Source organism: Balaenoptera borealis (genome assembly GCF_965194805.1).
Source record: "Balaenoptera borealis genome assembly, chromosome: X".
Lineage (NCBI taxonomy): Eukaryota > Metazoa > Chordata > Mammalia > Artiodactyla > Balaenopteridae > Balaenoptera > Balaenoptera borealis.
Window position 1 is genome coordinate 87,771,533 of NC_138881.1, and position 18,789 is coordinate 87,790,321.

Below are 18,789 nucleotides of genomic sequence, written 5' to 3' on the forward strand. Positions count from 1 at the left end.
CTACCAGCTCACAGAAGTATTCAAACAAGCCAATCACATCCTCCCATGTGACCCAAGGGTCACCTCGTCCTCTTGCTACTACAGACTGCCCCCCACAGCCCCTGCTTGTTCACTCTCTTCCAGAGAAGGACTCCTGTGAGGCTCTACCTGGCCAGCAGTGTCCTCCTCCCCAGGCTGTGAGTAAAACGTTACTAATAAGCTGCTGTGGGTAGTATCTGTCCAGTGTCAGGTGTCGTGTGTTCAGCCACCCCCAGAGCACTAGGGTGGAAATTCCTCCATCACCAATGGGATGAAGGGGAGGAGAATAAAACAGGTATTGTTGCCAAAAATGTATAAGTTCAATCAAGTCACAAGAACACATCAGACAAACCCAAGTCGACAGACATTCTATAAAATACCTGACCAGTATCTTCAAAAGCGTCAAGATTGGGAAAGACCCAGAAAGCTGAAGGAACTGTCAGCCTGGAGGAGACTAAGGAGAAATGATGGCCAAATGCAATGTGGTATCCAGAATGGGATGCTGGAATAGAAAAATGAGATTACTGGGACAAATGGTGAAATTCAAATAAAGTATGTAGATTAGTTAATAGTACTGCATCAATGTTAATTTCCTAATTTTGATAATTTTTCTATGGCTATGTAAGATGTTAACATTAGGGAAATCTGGGTGAAGGCTTTCTATACTACTCGCAAAGTATCTGTGAGCCTAAAATTATTTCAAAATAAAGCATTAAAAAAAATTCAGTGGTTAAAGGAATGGTTATTGTATAAACGACACTGTTTAATAATAGTTTAACTAATTGAAATACCGTTAGGAGGATGGATAAATGCTCGAGCCGCATCATCCATTACAAAACTATTTCAAACTGCTTTAGAGAGCCCATTAAAATAAATGAAAGTGCAGTCATCTCCAAGATGTCGATGAGTATTTATCTGCTCTTCAGAAGATAACCATTTTAAGTATAAAAGCAATGGAATACCATACATATAGAGAGAGAGAGAGAGACAGAGACCAGAGAGATACAGAGAGAGGTGGGGGAGGGGGGAGAGAGACATACATTTCAATACTTACAATTTAAAGTCTGAGATATCGAAACAAACCGCAAACAAAACTGAGGTGCAAAGGAGAAATGCCTTTTTTTTTTTTTTTAAGAAGCGGAAGGCTGATCGAGGGATTTTAAAGAGAGAGCGCGAAATGATTAGCCACACGACTGAAGCGAATCACAGCTGAGGAAAGAGGAACGCACGGAGCGTGGACAGGACAGTGGACCAAGCAATCCGTTGGATTGCCTTTCCTATTAACCCCCAAACCTTGACCCTGGGTAATTTAATTTAGGTCAATAGAGGCGTAATTTATAGAAAGAATGCTGTTGTAACTTACCTGATTGGAACAAGAGTTGGAAAAAAACTTGAGCTGTCCAAGACCCCAGCAGTAGGAGCACGTTCCTCCCTCTCCGAAGCTCGCAGCCGACAAGCCTCAGTGTTTCCGGCACTGGGCGTCTTAACGCTTCTCTCTCAAAGTTAAACTCGCCGGAAAAGGACTTGGATTGGTGCAGCTCAGGTCAGGTGACCCCCTATCCCTCAATCTACTGGGAGGCGGGGCCAGATTCCCGACCCCACCCAGAGGGACCGAGGGGAGAGAACCTTAGGCGTGAGAGGGTTCTTCTCAGGCGCCAACCCCACCCTCCTACATCTCCTTGGCACAGTGTCTCTCCTCGTGGCCTGGGCAACGCCTGGCCAGGGTTTCTGCCAGGCCCCGTCTCAAACCTAGAGAGCTGACGTCCAAATTGATAGGCTACACAACAGGGTGTGTGAACTTAAAAACGAGTGGCCACTGATGACAGAAAGCCGTCAGACTTTAGTGTCCCTGGGGCTCTGCTATAGATAGATAGATAGATAGATAGATAGATAGATAGATAGATAGATAGATAGATAGATAGATAGATAGATATAGATAGATATAGATATATATCTATATATCTATATATATCTATATTTAACATCTTTATTGGGGGATAATTGCTTTACAGTGGTGTGTTAGTTTCCGCTATATTAAACAAGCGGTCGAGTCCCCACCAAAAGATAGGAAAAATGTATTCTTGCCTCTGTGCAGTAAAGCCAGCAGAGCATTTACATTATTTGACAAAAGCAACGGAATGGAGAAAACTGCCACCCGCTCATACCTCTCCTATCAATTGCAAGGATAGCTAATAGTATTTGTTTCCAACCCTCTCCCTGGACTCCTGATTCCACTTCTTCCCTGTCTGCTTCCTTTTCTGGTCCCAATTGTTTACCACCTTTTGGAATACAATACACTTTATTCATATGCTGTTTTGTAAATTGGCCATCTCCCGTGGTGGAAAAATATAAATTCCAGGAGGGCAGGAATCTTTGTTGGTTTGTTCATTAACATATCCTAAGTGCCTATAGTAATGCCTGGTTCACTGGATACTTGAATATTTGTTGAATGAATTTCTCTCCAGCCACACTAGCCTCTTTTTTGTGCCTCTAACCCTAACTCACCAAACATGTTCCCCAACAATTATGTGTTTTCCTGTAACAGCCTGCCCCAGATAGCCCTATAACCACCTTCCTGACTAAACTCACATCTCTGTCACCTTATCAGACAAGCCTTACTTTCCTTCATGACACTTAGCATTTGAACATAGCTTTTCTGGGTTGTTTTTCTTTGTTCGTTTGTTTTCCTTTTTGTTTTTATTTTGCTTTAGTTTATTTTGTTATTTTCTGTTTTCTTTCTTCAACACTTTTTCTTTTTTGCTTTTTTCTTTTTATTTATTTTTGGCTGCGTTGGGTCTTTGTTGCTGCGTGCGGGCTCTCTCTAGTTGTGGCAAGCAGGGGCTGCTCTTCGTTGCGGTGCACAGGTTTCTCATTGCAGTGGCTTCTCTTGTTGCGGAGCATGGGCTCTAGGTGCGTGGGCTTCAGTAGCTGTGGCACACGGGCTCAGTAATTGTGGCTCGTGCGCTCTAGAGCACAGGCTCAGTAGTTGTGGCCCATGGGTTTAGTTGTTCCCTGGCTGTGGGATCTTCCCAGACCAGGGCTCGAACCCGTGTCCCCTGCACTGGCAGGCACATTCTTAACCCGTGCGCCACCAGGGAAGTCCAACATTTTTTCTTATACTCTAATTGCAGATAAAGAAGTAGACCAGCCACGGCCATTTTAATTTTTGCACTACAATGTCATCTTTCAGTAGATGGGGTAATGGCTTCAAACATCTTAAGACTGGATCCCTGGTTTTATGGCTTTACCACTTAGTGGTACCACAGGCTACACGACCTTGGCCAGGCACATCAGCTCTTCCAAGATTTCATTATCCATATTCAAAAGGAGAATGGCAATTTTTTTTTGGAATTTTATTTATTTATTTTCAGCAGGTTCTTATTACTTATCTAGTTTATACATATTAGTGTATACATGTCAATCCCAATCTCCCAATTCATCCCACCACCACCCCCAACCCCCCTCCACTTTCTGCCCTTAGTGTCCATACATTTGTTCTCTACATCTGTGTCTCTATTTCGGCCTTGCAATCCGGTCCATCTGCACTATTTTTCTAGATTCCACGTATATGTGTTAATCTACGATATTTGTTTTTCTCTTTCTGACCTACTTCACTCTGTATGACAGTCTCTAGGTCCATGCATGTCTCTACAAATGACCCAGTTTTGTTCCTTTTTATGGCTGAGTGATATTCCATTGTATATATGTACCACATCTTCTTTATCCATTCATCTGTCGATGGGCATTTACGTTGCTTCCATGTCCTGGCTATTGTAAATAGTGCTGCACTGGGGTGCGTGTGTCTTTTTGAATTATGGTTTTCTCAGGGTATATGCCCAGGTGTGGGGTTGCTGGGTCATACGGTAGTTCTATTTTTAGGTTTTTAAGGAACCTCCATACTGTTCTCCATAGTGGCTGTATCAATTTACATTCCCACCAACAGTGTAAGAGAGTTCCCTTTACAAGGAGAGAATTGTTAAGTCTGTGAGAGAAATGCCACTTGTCATATACAAGGGAACAGCATAAGGCTATCAAGAGATTTCTGAAAAGAAACCTTGCAGTCCAGGAGAGAGTGGGATGATATATTCAAAGTGCTGAAAGAAAACAAGCGACCACCAAGAATACTCTATTCAGAAAAGCCGTCCTTCAGAAATGAAAGATAGATGATGACATTCCCAGACAAACAAAAGCTGAGGGAGTTATTCACCACTCGACCTGCCTTACAAAAAATGCTAAAGGGAGTTCTTTGAGTGGAAACAAAAAATTAACAACATGAAAACCTACGAAAGCATATAACTCATACGTAAAAGTAAGCATATAGTCAAATTCAGAACACTCCAACATCGTAATGGTGGTGGGTAAAACACTTTTAACTTTAGTATGAAAACGGAAAGACAAAAGTATTAAAAATAAATACAGTTGCAATAACTCATTAGTACTCACAATATAAAAGATACAAACTGGGACATCAATAACCTAAAATGAGGTGGGAAGAGGTAAAAGTGTAGAGATTTTGCATATGATCAAAGTTAAGCTGTTATCATCTTAAAGCAGACTGGCATAACTAAAGATGTTATATGTAAGCATGGTGTTAACCACCATGGTTAATTAATTTTAGTTTTCTTTTTTTTTTTTTTTTTGGTAAGTCTTTGAAATGCGGTGCATTATCTCAATATGTAAGCAATATGAACAGATTATTAAATAATTTTGCATCCTTTCTCTTCTTTTAATTGAAATATAGTTGATTTACAATATTATATTGGTTTTAGGTGTACAGCAGAGTGATCCAACATTTTTTCAGATTATACTCCACTACAAGTTATTATCAGATAATGCCTATAATTCCCTGTGCTATACAGTATATCATTGTTGCTTTCCCATTTTATACATCGTAGTTGTATCTCCTAAACCTATGCCCCTAATTTGTCCCTCCTACCTTCCCTCTCCCTTCTGGTAACCAAAAATTTGTTTTCTATATCTGTGAGTCTGTTTCCATTGTGCATGTGCATTCATTTGTATTATTTTTTAGATTCCATATATAAGTGGTATCATACAGTATTTGTCTTTCTATATCTGACATTTCACTAAGCATAATATTGTCTAGGTCCATCCATGTTGCAGCAAATAGCAGAATTTCATTCTTTTTATGGCTGAGTAATATTGCACTGTGTGTGTTTGTGTGTGTTTGTGTGTGTGTGTGTGTGTGTGTGTGTATGCCATATTTTTCTATCAATTCGTCCGTTGATGGGCACTTGGGTGGCTTCCATATCTTTGTTATTGTAAATAGTGCTGCTGTGAACCTTGGGGTGCGTGTATCTTTTCAAATCCATGCTTTTGTTATTTTTCTGTATATGTATCCAGGAGTGGATTTGCTGGATCATATGGTAGTCTTATTTTTAGTTTTTGAGGGAGCTTCATATTGTTTTCCATAGTGGCTGCACCAATTTACACTCCCACCAACAGCATACAAGGATTCCCTTTTCTCCACATCCTCTCCAATATTTGTTATTTGTAGACTTTTTGATGATAGCCATTCTGACAGGTGCGAGATGATATGTCATTGTTGCTGTGATTTGCATTTCTCTAAATATTAGTGATGCTGAGCATCTTTTCATGTGCCTGTTAACCATGTGTACATCTTCTTCGGAAAAATGTCTATTCAGGTCTTCGGCCCATTTATCATTGGGTTGTTTGTTGTTTGGATATTGAGTTCTATGAGCTGTTTATATATTTTGGATATTAACCCCTTGTCGGTCACATCATTTGCAAACATTTTATCCCAATCCTTAGGTTTTCTTTTCATTTTTGTTGATGGTTTCCTTTCCTGTGCAAAAGCTTTTACGTTTAATTAGGATTCGTTAGATTATTTTTGTTTTTATTCCTTTTGCTTTAGGAGATTTATCCAAAGGAATATTGGTATGATTTTTGTCAAAGAGTGTTCTGCTTATGTTCTCTTCTAGGAGTTTTATGTTTTGAGGTCTTGCATTTAGGTCTTTAAACCATTTTATTTTTGTATATGGTGTGAGGGAACGTTCTAATCTTTGTTTTACATGTAGATGACCAGTTTTCCCAACACCACTGATTGAAGAAACTGCCTTTTCTCCATTGTATATTCTTGCCTCCTTTTCTGTAGATTAATTGACCATACGTGCATGGGTTTATTTCTGGACTGTCTATTCTATTCCATTGATCGATGTGTCTGTTTTTGTGCCAGTACCATGCTGTTTTGATTAGCTTCGTTGCATAGTCTGAAATCTGGGCTGGTTATACCTCCAGCTTCACTCCTTTTTTTTCTCAAGATTGCTTTGGCAATTTGGGGTCTTTTGTGGTTTCATATGAATTTTTGGATTCTTGGTTCTAGTTCTGTTAAAAAAGGCATGGGTATATGGTAGGGACTGCATTAAATCTGTAGATTGCTTTGGGAAGTATGGACATTTTAACAATATTAATTCTTCCAATCCAACAGCATGGGATATCTTTCCATTTCTTTGTTCATCTTCAGTTTCCTGCATCAGTGTTTCATAGTTTTCAGATAGGGCTTTCACCTCCCTGGTTAGGTTTACTCCTAGGTGTTTTATTCTTTTCAATGTGATTTTAAACGGAGTTATAAAAAAAAAAACCTTTCTGTTTGTGATATTTCTTTATTAGTGTATAGAAATGCAACAGATTTCTGTATTTTAATCTTGGATCCTGAAAGTTTGCTGAATTCATTCATTAGTTCTAATAGTTTTTGGGTGGAGGCTTTAGAACTTTCTATACAAAGTATCATGTCATCCGCAAAGAGTAACGGTTTTACCTTTTCCCTTCCAGTGTGGGTACCTTTTCTTTTTTCGCCTGATTGCTGTGGTTAGGACTTCCAATACTATGTTAAATATAAGTGGTGAGAGTGGGCATCCTTGCCTTGCTCCTGAATTTAGTGGAAAGTCTTTCAGCTTTTCGCCATTCACTATGATGTTGGCTGTGGGTTTGTCGTAAATGCCCTTATCATGTTGAGACATGTTCCCTCTATACACACTTTGTTGAGAGTTGTTGTCATGAATGGATGTTCAATTGTGTCAAAAGCTTTTCCTGCGTCTATTGAGATAATCATGTGATTTTTATCTTTCATTTTGTTAATGTGGTGTCTCACACTGATTGATTTGCAAATGTTGAATCATCCTTGTGACCCTGGAATAGATCCTACGTGATTAATGGTGTATGGTCCTTTTGATATATTGTTGGATTTGTTTTGCTAATATTTTGTCCAGGACCTTTTCATTTGTATTCATCAAAGATATTGCCCTCTCATTTCCTTTTTCTGTAGTGTCTTTGTCTGGTTTTGGTGTCAGGGTATTGGTGGCCTTGTTGCATTCTTATTTTATGATGTCTTTGAAATGCCATGTGTTATCATTTCAACAAAGCAACAACATATACAATTCATTTAACCTGTTTGTCTTTCTAAGTCAGAAATGCAGTAACAAAATGGAGGTAAGAACAGGTTATTAACTATTTTTATTAATTATTAATTTTTACATTATTTTCTCTGTTTTTGAAATGCAGTTTATCACTTCAACATGTAAGCAATAAGAAAAAATAATTGTAAAAACTTTTTTACTGAGTCTTTAAAATGTGTGTGTTATCATTTCAACAAGGAAACAGTGTAAACATCATTCATTACTTTTACATTCTTCTTTCTTACTAAGTCTTTAAACTGCAATCTGTTTTCATTTCAACAAGGAAAATGCAATCTGTTTTCATTTCAACAAGGAAACACTATACACAAAATACTAATTATTTTTCCATTCTTTTCTGTTATCAGATCGTTGACATTTTCTATGTTACCATTTCAACATATAAACAGTAGGAACAACCTATTAATTAACTTTATTTTCTCTCAGTTAGTCTTTGAAACGCAATGTTTTATCACGTTGACACGTAAAGATATAAACAGGTAATTATTATAGCATTTTTCTTACTAAGTCTTTGAAATACAACGCTATCATTTTAACAAGTAAGGATATAAAGAATTTAATTTACATTCTTTTATCTGTACTGCCTTTGATATGCAGTATGTTATCATTTCAACATGTAAACAATACACGTAAATTATCAATTAGTTATTCTACACCCTTTGTTTCCTACTAACTCTTGGATACACGGTGCGCATTCAACACCTAGGGTACATCACATTTGAGAGTAGCCAAATTTCTAGAGTTCAGAAGCCACATATGGTTAGTGTGCACCATACCGAGCAGTGCAACTCTAGTGGAAGAGCAGAGGGAGCAAATACATATGCAACAATGTGTACCATGAAGGAAATATACATGGTACATTAAGAAAAAGCAGCAGCAGAATAAATCTACTTAAATGGGGAAGTAAGAGAAAACCTATCTGAGGAGGTAACATGTAAGCCATGACCTGAGGCCTGAGCAGCTATCCAACAGCATAAAAAGGCCAACATCATTTGAGCAGACTATATAAGGGGAAAAAGCGAAAAAAATACTGTGTTATGTGGGAATAAATAATTTCCCAAGTCCTCTAAGAAAGAGTAGAGAAACTGATAAATCATAGGAATGTCTACACTCTGAGTGAGATCAGGGACTTTATCTTTCTTAGCACCTGGAAAAGTACCTAAATCATAACAGATACTTGGTGAATGTGTGTGGAATAAGGAATAACTGAGCCAGGGGTCTGAGAACTGGGAAATCAGGCAGCGTTATGCTGATGAAGATACCAGTAGGTAGTGGGCATAGTTTGTTTCCTTTTAGTTGCATTTGGTTTCTCACAGGCCACCTGAGGTAATCAGAAACACAAGAAGTTTGCAGGTCCCTAGAGGGTAAAATTATTCAACAACTACCACCTCTAGGAAGAGTTTCAATTGATCTGACTTGTGTCAAGTGCCCATAAATGGATAAGTGAACCAATCAGTGTGGATAAGGAAATGATGTACCATGACTGGGTCAGCTTACGTCACATACCCAACACTCTGGTTAGTAACCAGAAGACGTAGCGGGCAGTGGCCAAGAGATCCAGAGGACCTTTCAAATTCCTGTATTTCCTTTTAAAAGTTCCTCTTTTATAGAGATCAGTTTACATATCCAGTGTTCCTAACCCCAGTTTCCTAGAACAGTAGAACTTTACATATGTGTCTCTACAAACTTGGGTTTCAGGCGAAAAAAAAAAAAAAGTGAACGCTTTAATGGCCACACATCAGTGTTGAAACACCTCCTTGTACTGTGGACATCATTTTGAACAAGTGGACCAGGTCATGTCGTCCCGCTGTGCCCCGTGCAGCATCGCCTCCAACTGAGCCTGGACTTCAGCAAGTTTCTGTTGGTCCAAACTCTCATGAAAATTCCATTCCTCGTAGCAATGGACAGGGACAGGATAAATCACGTACTTCAGCTTCATCAAGGATGTCAAGTGCTGCAGAAGGCTCTTGAGCACAGGCATCGTAATGGGATTGAAGGCAAAGCTAAGGACACGGAGGTGGGTACAGTGGCTCAGGGCTGGGAGGACGGCAGAGAGAGTAGAATCAGTTATCATACAATTATTTATCTCCAGATGTTGCAGGGTGCTTGAGACCTTCTCCAGCAGAGTCTGGAAGGGCTCATAAACTTCTGAGAAGATCTGGTTGTTACTGAGACTCAATACCCTTAGGTGGGTGGCCTGAGAGCTCTGGGACAGGACAGTGACATCTCTGCTAGAAAGGCTACAGAAAGGTAGATACAGTGTATCCAACTGAGGTGGCACAACTCTAAAGAGAGAAAAAAGTAAGATTATTTCAGAAGAATGAGGGCAATGAGCCCCAAATTATAGGTACCTAAGGCTCTAGAATAAACTACTGTGTTCATGGTTTGCAATAGGTGGTTAACACTGTGGACTTTGGGATCAGACTTTATAGATTTGTGACCCTGAGAAAGTTACTTTACCACTCTGAGGTACAGGGTTTTAATCTTGAAAATGTGCACAGCAGTAATTATTATACAGAAGTGCGGGAAAGATTAAGTGAAGAAATTGCATGCACTTAGTATATACGACATAATCAGTGTTGGATCTGATTCACTAATTTGGCGAGGATGGGTCTGGGAAAGCAGCCAGCTGAGGGTTTCCTTTGACTAGTTCCCAGATGACAAGCTCTCAGTTCAGGGTCTAAGCCTTGGGGAAAATACAGGAGCAAAATTATCTGGCAGTGTTAACTATTGGGGCCCATCCATGGGCATGTGCATTAGTCCTATAGCTTAATGTTTCTCCATCTGAATGCCTCCCCTTCCTCTCTAGAGAGCTGTAAAGTCCAATAGGAGAAGGACTGAGTCTTTTTCACCAATATATTTACAGACTTATCATAGTGTCTGCCCACGGCCACTGAATGAATGAATGAATGAATGAGCACAGCTTCCTTTTCTAACCTCATCTGCTGCTCACCATAAGGTAGCCCTCTCTCCCCCAGCTAGGTTCAAACTCCCAGCAGTGCCTATGCTGAGGCAAAAGGAGAAATGGTTTACAAGGAGCTTAGGAAGACCCAAGCATGGTCTCTTCTGTCTTAACAATGAGGTGTTCAGGGAACCCAGGTTCTTCCCCACCCCCTCACCTGAGCAGTTTGTGCAGTTGATCTGTGAGGCAGAAGAAAGTCAAGCTGAGCTCCTGGAGATTGTCCAGCTGCCCAAGCCAGAGGAGAAAAGATCTGAAGTTCCTTCTCTTATAAGATCTAAAGGGGATGTTACACAGAGTAAGGCTGTTCAGGTGGATCACCCGAGCCAAAAGGGTGACAACTTCACTCAGATTAGCCTGATCCATTTCCAGGTGCTCAATGCACCCCAGATCCAGAAACTGCAGGATACTTTTGTGGGCAGACATTCTATCGATTTGCAAACCTCTGCAGCAGAGGTGCAAGGACCCAAGGTTCTGCTGAACTTTACTACAAAGGAAAGAGAGGAATTGCTCTGTTCTCACAGTACTATTGAGGGAAATTTCCACTAGTAATTCCATGGGTTCCTGAGCTGATTGAGGCTCAGACCCGGAATTACCAATCCCGAGGCACCTGACACTATGCTCAGCTTCTTCTATCTTAAGGATAGAGTGCTGAGAGTAAATGCATGACTGAAAACAGAAAGGGAATGCGGTCCCAATCTCAGAGCATATTGTCTCACAGTCCAGGTCACGCCTTAAATCTAGGATCCTCAGTTTGGGCCCCCTGTAAGGAAAGGAAGAGACAGAACACATGAGAGATAGCTGATTTTAATATAACCCAGCAAGATCAATGATGAGAAGCAGGGACAGAACACTTTAACCCTGGTTTTCACTTCATTGCCATTCACCAAGAAGTTCTTGCCACACAAATGCAGCGTCTTTCATCCTTTCCCCACCCCCTCCTTCACCTCCGGGCTTTCCCTGTCTCAATGCCCATATTCCACTTCTGTGTAATCGCACTCAGATCCATTCATAGTGTCCTCAAACACCTCTGTTCTATAATCAACTCTATAAGGCAATAGAGTCCCGAAGGTGACCCCAAGTGCTGACCGACAGCTCTGCAAAGACTGCAGTATTCACCATTGGCTACTGTTGGGAGACGGTTAGGTATCCCCCTGCCCCAGGCTACAGCATACCCTCCTGCTGACTCCCTGTGTCTCTACTGGTCATAGTCTTACCAAGAGGAAGAGTTCTGGGCAGGGAGGATCTGCAGACCATCAATCATGGCTTCCAAGATGTCATAGTATGACTCTCGTGTGTTCAATGACCCAATATGGAGACAGCGAAAAGGCCAAACCTGCACCATTGCCTTTAGCATCGTCTTATGCCCACCCAAGAAGGCAGCATTGAACAATGGAACAAAGAGGTCTCTTGGGATTTCGTCCAGGGCATGGATAGCTGCAGGCTCATTATTCAGCAGACTCTTTGCAGCAAGCTCTAGGAGTGTGCCTGTGGTCTTTTGGTCCATCTTCAAAAACCTGCTTCAGAGTAGAGAATATTTAGAAATCCTGAGAAGATATCTAGAGTCACTTGTTTGTTTCCAGGGTTAGCTATGGACAAAATACTTATTGAATAAGTATGTGGTGAATCATAGGGCCAACTCAAGTGACCTCTACTATAGGACTAGAATGAAAATGGACTTGTGTGTATATTTAATTATATATGTGTACACACACGTGTGCGTGCACACACACACACACACACACACTTACGTGAGATAAAATGCCATTAGAAATCAGAGGTCAGTTAGCAGAAGACAATGCTGACCACCTAGCTGCCTTCCTCAAATTATTTCCTCCTGAGGAGCTTCAAGATGGCAGAAGAGTAAGACACGGAGATCACCTTCCTCCCCACAGATACATCAGAAATACATCTACATGTGGAACAACTCCTACAGAACACCTACTGAACACTGGCAGAAGACCTCAGACCTCCCAATAGGCAAGAAACTCCCCAAGGACCTGGGTAGGGTAAAAGAAAAAAGAAAAAAGAGACAAAAGAATAGGGACGGGACCTGCACCAGTGGGAGGGAGCTGTGAAGGAGGAAAGGTTTCCACACACGAGGAAGCCCCTTTGTGGGCGGAGACTGCAGGTGGTGAAGAGGGGAGCTTCGGAGCCACGGAGGAGAGTGCAGCAACAGGGGTGCGGAGAGCAAAGCGGGGAGATTCCCACACGAAGGATCTGTGCCGACCAGCACTCACCAGCCCAAGAGGCTTGTCTGCTCACGCGCAGGGATGGATGGGGACTGGGAGCTGAGGCTCAGGCTTCGGAGTTCGGATCCCAGGGAGAGGACTGGGGTTCGATGCGTGAACACAGCCTGAAGGGGGCTAGTGCACCATGGCTAGCCGGGAGGGAGTCCGGGAAAAAGTCTGGAGCTGCCAAAGAGACAAGACACTTTCTTTCCTCTTTGTTTCCTGGTGCGCGAGGAGAGGGGATTAAGAGCGCTGCTTAAAGGAGCTCCAGAGAAGGGCGCGAGGAAATAGTTAATCAAGTCCAGGAAGCACAGAGAGTCCCATACAGGATAAATCCAAGGAGAAACACGCCAAGACACATATTAATCAAACTATCAAAGATTAAACACAAAGAACAAATATTAAAAGCCGCAAGGGAAAAACGACAAGTAACACATAAGGGAATCCCCATAAGGTAAACAGCTGATCTTCCAGCAGAAACTCTGCAAGCCAGAAGGGAGTGGAAGGACATATTTAAAGTGATGAAAGAGAAAAACCTACAACCAAGATTACTCTACCCAGCAAGGATCACATTCAGATTTGATGGAGAAATTAAAAGCTTTACAGACAAGCAAAAGCTAAGAGAATTCACCACCACCAAACCAGATTTACAACAAACGCGAAAGGAACTTCTCTAGGCAAGAAACACAAGAGAAGGAAAAGACCTACAATAAAAAAACCCAAAGCAATTAGCAAAATGATAACAGGAACATACATATCGATAATTACCTTAAATAAATGGATTAAATGCTCCAACCAAAAGACATAGATTGGCTGAATGGATACAAACACAAGACCTATATATATGCTGTCTACAAGAGACCCACTTCAGACCTAGGGACACATACAGACTGAAAGTGAGGGGATGGAAAAAGATATTCCATGCAAATGGAAATCGAAAGAAAGCTGGAGTAGCAATTCTCATATCAGACAAAATAGACTTTAAAACAAAGACCATTACAAGAGACAAAGAAGGACACTACATAATGATCAAGGGATCAATCCAAGAAGAAGATATAACAATTGTAAATATTTACGCACCCAACATAGGAGCACCTCACTACATAAGGCAAATACTAACAGCCAAAAAGGGGGAAATCAACAGTAACACAATCATAGTAGGGGACTTTAACACCCCTTTCACCAATGGACAGATCATCCAAAATGAAAGTAAATAAGGAAACACAAGCTTTAAATGATGCATGAAATAAGATGGACTTAATTGATATTTATAGGACATTCCATCCAAAAACAACAGAATACACATTCTTCTCAAGTCCTCATGGAACATTCTCCAGGATAGATCATATCTTGTGTCACAAATCATGCCTTGGTAAATTTAAGAAAATTAAAATCGTATCAAGTATCTTTTCCCACCACAACGCTATGAGACTAGACATCAATTACAGGAAAAACTCTGTAAGAAATACAAACACATGGAGGCTAAACAATACACTACTAAATAACCAAGAGATCACTGAAGAAATCAAAGAGGAAATCAAGAAATACCTACAAACAAATGAAAATGAAAACACGATGACCCAAAACCTATGGGATGCAGCAAAAGCAGTTCTACGAGGGAAACTCACAGTAATACAATCCTACCTCAAGAAACAAGAACCATCTCAAATAAACAACCTAACCTTACACACAAAGCAATTAGAAAATGAAGAACAAAAAGACCCCACACTTAGCAGAAGGAAAGAAATCATAAAGGTCAGATCAGAAATAAGTGAAAAAGAAATGAAGGAAACAATAGCAAAGATCAATAAAACTAAAAGCTGGTTCTTTGAGAAGATAAAGAAAATTGATAAACCATTAGCCAGACTCATCAAGAAAAAAAGGGAGAAGACTCAAGTCAATAGAATTAGAAATGAAAAAGGAGAAGTAACAACTGACACTGCAGAAATACAAAGGATCATGAGAGATTACTACAAGCAACTCTATGCCAATAAAATGGACAAGCTGGAAGAATTGGACAAATTCTTAGAAAAGCACAACCTTCCGAGACTGAACCAGGAAGAAATAGAAAATATGAACAGACCAATCACAGGCACTGAAATTGAAACTGTGGTTAAAAATCTTCCAACAAACTAAAGCCCAGGACCAGATGGCTTCACAGGCGAATTCTAGCAAACATTTAGAGAAGAGCTAACACGTATCCTTCTCAAACTCTTCCAAAATATAGCAGCGGGAGGAACACTCCCACACTCATTCTACGAGGCCACCATCACTCTGATACCAAAACCAGACAAAGATGTCACAAAGGAAGAAAACTACAGGCCAATATCACTGATAAACATAGATGCAAAAATCCTCAACAAAATCCTAGCAAACAGAATCCAACAGCACATTCAAAGGATCATACATTATGACCAAGTGGCGTTTATCCCAGGAGTGCAAGGATGCTTCAGTATACGCAAATCAAACAACGTGATGCACCATATTAAAAAACTGAAGGAGAAAACCCATATGATCATCTCAATAGATGCAGAGAAAGCTTTCGACAAACTTCAACACCCATTTACGATAAAAACCCTCCAGAAAGTAGGCATAGAAGGAATCTTCCTCAACATAATAAAGGCCATGTATGAGAAACCCACAGCCAACGTCGTCCTCAATGATGCAAAACTGAAACCATTTCCACTAAGATCGGGAAGAAGACAAGGTTGCCCACTCTCACCACTATTATTCAACATAGTTTTGGAAGTTTTAGCCACAGCAATCAGAGAAGAAAAAGAAATAAAAGGAATCCAAATTGGAAAAGAAGAAGTAAAGCTGTCACTGTTTGCAGATGACATGATACTATACATAGAGTATCCTAAACATGCTACCAGAAAACTACTAGAGCTAATCAATGAATTGGATAAAGTAGCAGGATACAGAATGTATGCACAGAAATTTCTTGCATTCCTATACACTAATGATGAAAAGTCTGAAAGAGAAATTAAGGAGATACTCCCATTTACCATTGCCACAAAAAGAATAAAATATCTAGAAATAAACCTGCCTAAGGAGACAAAAGACCTGTATGCAGAAAATTATAAGACACTGATGAAAGAAACTAAAGATGATACAAATAGATGGAGAGATATGCCATGTTCTTGGAGTGGAAGAACCAACATTGTGAAAATGAGTCTACTACCTAAAGCAATCTACAGATTCAATGCAGTCCCTATCAAAGTACCACTGGCATTTTTCACAGAACTAGAACAAAAAATTTCACAATTTGTATGGAAACACAAAAGACCCCGAATAGCCAAAGCAATCTTGAGAAAGAAACACAGAGCTGGAGGAATCAGGCTCCCGGACTTCAGTCTATACTACAAAGCTACAGGAATCAAGGCAGTATGGTACTGGCACAAAACCAGAAATATAGCTCAATGGAACAGGATAGAAAGCCCAGAGATAAACTCACGCACCTATGGTCACCTAATCTATGACAAAGGCGGCAAGAATATACAGTGGGGAAAAGACAGCGTCTTCAATAAATGGTGCTGGGAACACTGGACAGCAACATGTAAAAGAATGAAATTAGAACACTCCCTAACACCATACACAAAAATAAACTCAAAATGGATTAAAGACCTAAATGTAAGGCCAGACACCATCAAACTCTTACAGGAAAACATAGGCAGAACACTCTATGACATAAATCACAGCAAGATCCTTTTTGACCCACCTCCTAGAGAAATGGAAATCAAAACAAAAATAAACAAATGGGACCTAATGAAACTTAAAAGCTTTTGCACAGCAAAGGAAAGCATAAACAAGACGAAAAGACAACTCTCAGAATGCGAGGAAATATTTGCAAATGAAGCAACTGACAAAGGATTAATCTCCAAAGCATACAAGCAGCTCATGCAGCTCAATATCAAAAAAACAAACAACCCAATCCAAAAATGGGCAGAAGACCTAAATAGACATTTCTCCAAAGGAGATATACAGATTGCCAACAAACACTTGAAAGAATGCTCAACATCTTTAATCATTAGAGAAATGCAAATCAAAACTACAGTGAGATATCATCTCACACCGGTCAGGATGGCCATCATCAAAAACTCTACAAACAATAAAACACATATCACATTATTAAACTAGGAATCTTGTTGAAAAACCAATATCATACAGATGGACAGAATGAAGGGAATTCCATACAAAACTTTGTAAAAAAAAAAAAAAAAGATAAGGAAACAAAAGTGCACACATATTAAACAACCATGAAGGAGAAAAAGACTGGAAGTCAACACTCCAAACAAAATTAATTATACTCAAGCAAGCATTGGAGGATATGAAACCCACCTTAAATAGAATATTTTAAAAAATCAAAAGACAGAGATTGACTAAAAAGAAAGGCTGAAGCAAAGATTTTATAACCAACTGGGGTGTCCTTTAAATATCACAGCCTACAGAAAAAGCTTTTCAACTCGTAGAAACTTAGGAAATTCTGCACCCCTCAGCCCTTCCTAAGGAAGCTACCAGAGCAGGGGTCTGCAAGCTGGCCCACTGAGCCAAATCCAGCCCACTGCTTGATTTTGTAAATAAAGTTTTATTGGAACAAAGCCATGATCAATCATTTATGTATTGTCTATGAATGCTTTTGCACTCCAGTAGCAGAGTAGAGTGACAGCGACACTGTGACCCAGGAACTTACAATATTTCCTATACTTCTCTTTACAGAATGTTTGCCAAGTAATCTAAAAGAGGAACTGGGATTGTGATCCCACTGCGATGAGAAGGAAAACTTCACCAAAATACCTAATGGTGAGTATTTTACATACAATAATAAAATCAAGGTGGAGGAAAGGGGAGAAGACTAATGTACAAAAGTTTTATGCTGTGAAAAAAAGACACGGAAACTGTGCAACTAAAAATGAGAGAAGGGAGAGAAGTAGAAGAAAATAGAACAAACTTTTTATCATAATGCACCAGGTGAGTGTTAAAAGATACTGGAGGAAAAAATGCGTAGACCAGAGAGTAAAGTGTTAAGAAAACAGGTGGTTCAGGATGATTTTAAGAAAGCATTAAACGGGACCAAAAACATGTCTTAATGATAAAAGCCAAAACTCACAATGAAGATATAAGCCTTAGGAATATTTATGCACCAATAACAAGCAAACACCTTTATAAAGCAAAAATGCAAGAAGACGTAGATAAGATAATAATAATAACAACAGGAAACAGAAACGGTAGGAGATTTAATACACCAAACTCAGTCTAAGGCTGATCAAGTCATATAAAAAAAAGAGAAAGCTAATCAATAATGTTATATAGGCAATATATTCTTGTCAAAAATGCATCATAATTATCTCACAGAGTTGAGATAATTAATTTCTATAAAGTAGAAATAGTACAAACAATCCTCTCTAACCCCAGTGCAATAAAAGTTAGTAACAAAAATTGAAAACAGAAAGGCCTTTCCACCTGAAAAAAATTTTTAAAGCTTCTCTTAAAAAATGTTGAACATAAGAGGAGATGCAAACTCAAGTTGCAAAGAAATTTTTTAAAAGAATGACTATGAAATACTACATATCGGCATCTATGGGATACATTTAGAGCGGTGATCTGAGGCAAGTTCACACAGTACACACTTTTATGAGTAAAAATGGAAGAATGAAGATAAATGAATTAAAGTATGGCCTCAAAAAATGAAACAAAGAAAAAAAAAACTAGGAAAAAAAGAACAACTAAAGAAAGCAAAACATAAAAGCAGAAATGAATGAGATACAAAATAGAAAAACGAAATCTTGCTTTTCAAAACGGACAAACCCCTAGCTGGCTTGATGAAGGAAGAAAGGGAGAGATCACACATAGACAAAATAATAAATGACAAAGGAGAAATAATCACTGAAACAGAAAATAGAAGAGATTACTTTGCCAACCTCTATGCAAATAAACTTGAAAATCTATGTGAAATAGGTAACTTCCTAGATAAATACAGATTACCAAAACTCTGATTCTAGTGTTAGAAAGCTTAAATTAGGCAATTTTCATAGAAGAAATAAAGTTATTACAGCAATACCCCCAAGAAGCACCTTGCTCAGATGGTTTTACAGGTGAATTCTAGTAAACCATCAAAGAACAAATAGTA

At 39.5% G+C, this 18,789-nt stretch overlaps 1 protein-coding gene across 1 annotated transcript; it reads right to left on the reverse strand.

Annotated features, from left to right (window-relative positions):
- Positions 1-8,756: 8,756 nt before the first annotated feature.
- LOC309620260 (melanoma antigen preferentially expressed in tumors-like) lies at positions 8,757-12,555 on the reverse strand. Its single transcript, XM_082376367.1, has 3 exons — positions 11,646-12,555; positions 10,589-11,191; positions 8,757-9,754 (listed from the first exon to the last, which is right to left on the reverse strand). Exons 1-3 carry the CDS (start codon positions 11,933-11,935, stop codon positions 9,241-9,243), a joined length of 1,407 nt encoding a protein of 468 aa, XP_082232493.1. The 5' UTR covers positions 11,936-12,555; the 3' UTR covers positions 8,757-9,240.
- Between the last annotated feature and the right edge of the window lie 6,234 nt (positions 12,556-18,789).

Excerpts from the sequence above, each read along its gene's own strand:
- LOC309620260 (XM_082376367.1), bottom strand. The coding sequence starts at position 11,935 with ATGGACCAAAAGACCACAGGCACACTCCTAGAGCTTGCTGCAAAGAGT. Across the intron at positions 11,192-11,645 it reads GCCCAGAACTCTTCCTCTTG|GGGGCCCAAACTGAGGATCC; the intron begins GTAAGACTATGA and ends CTTTCCTTACAG. Across the intron at positions 9,755-10,588 it reads CAACTGCACAAACTGCTCAG|AGTTGTGCCACCTCAGTTGG; the intron begins GTGAGGGGGTGG and ends TTCTCTCTTTAG.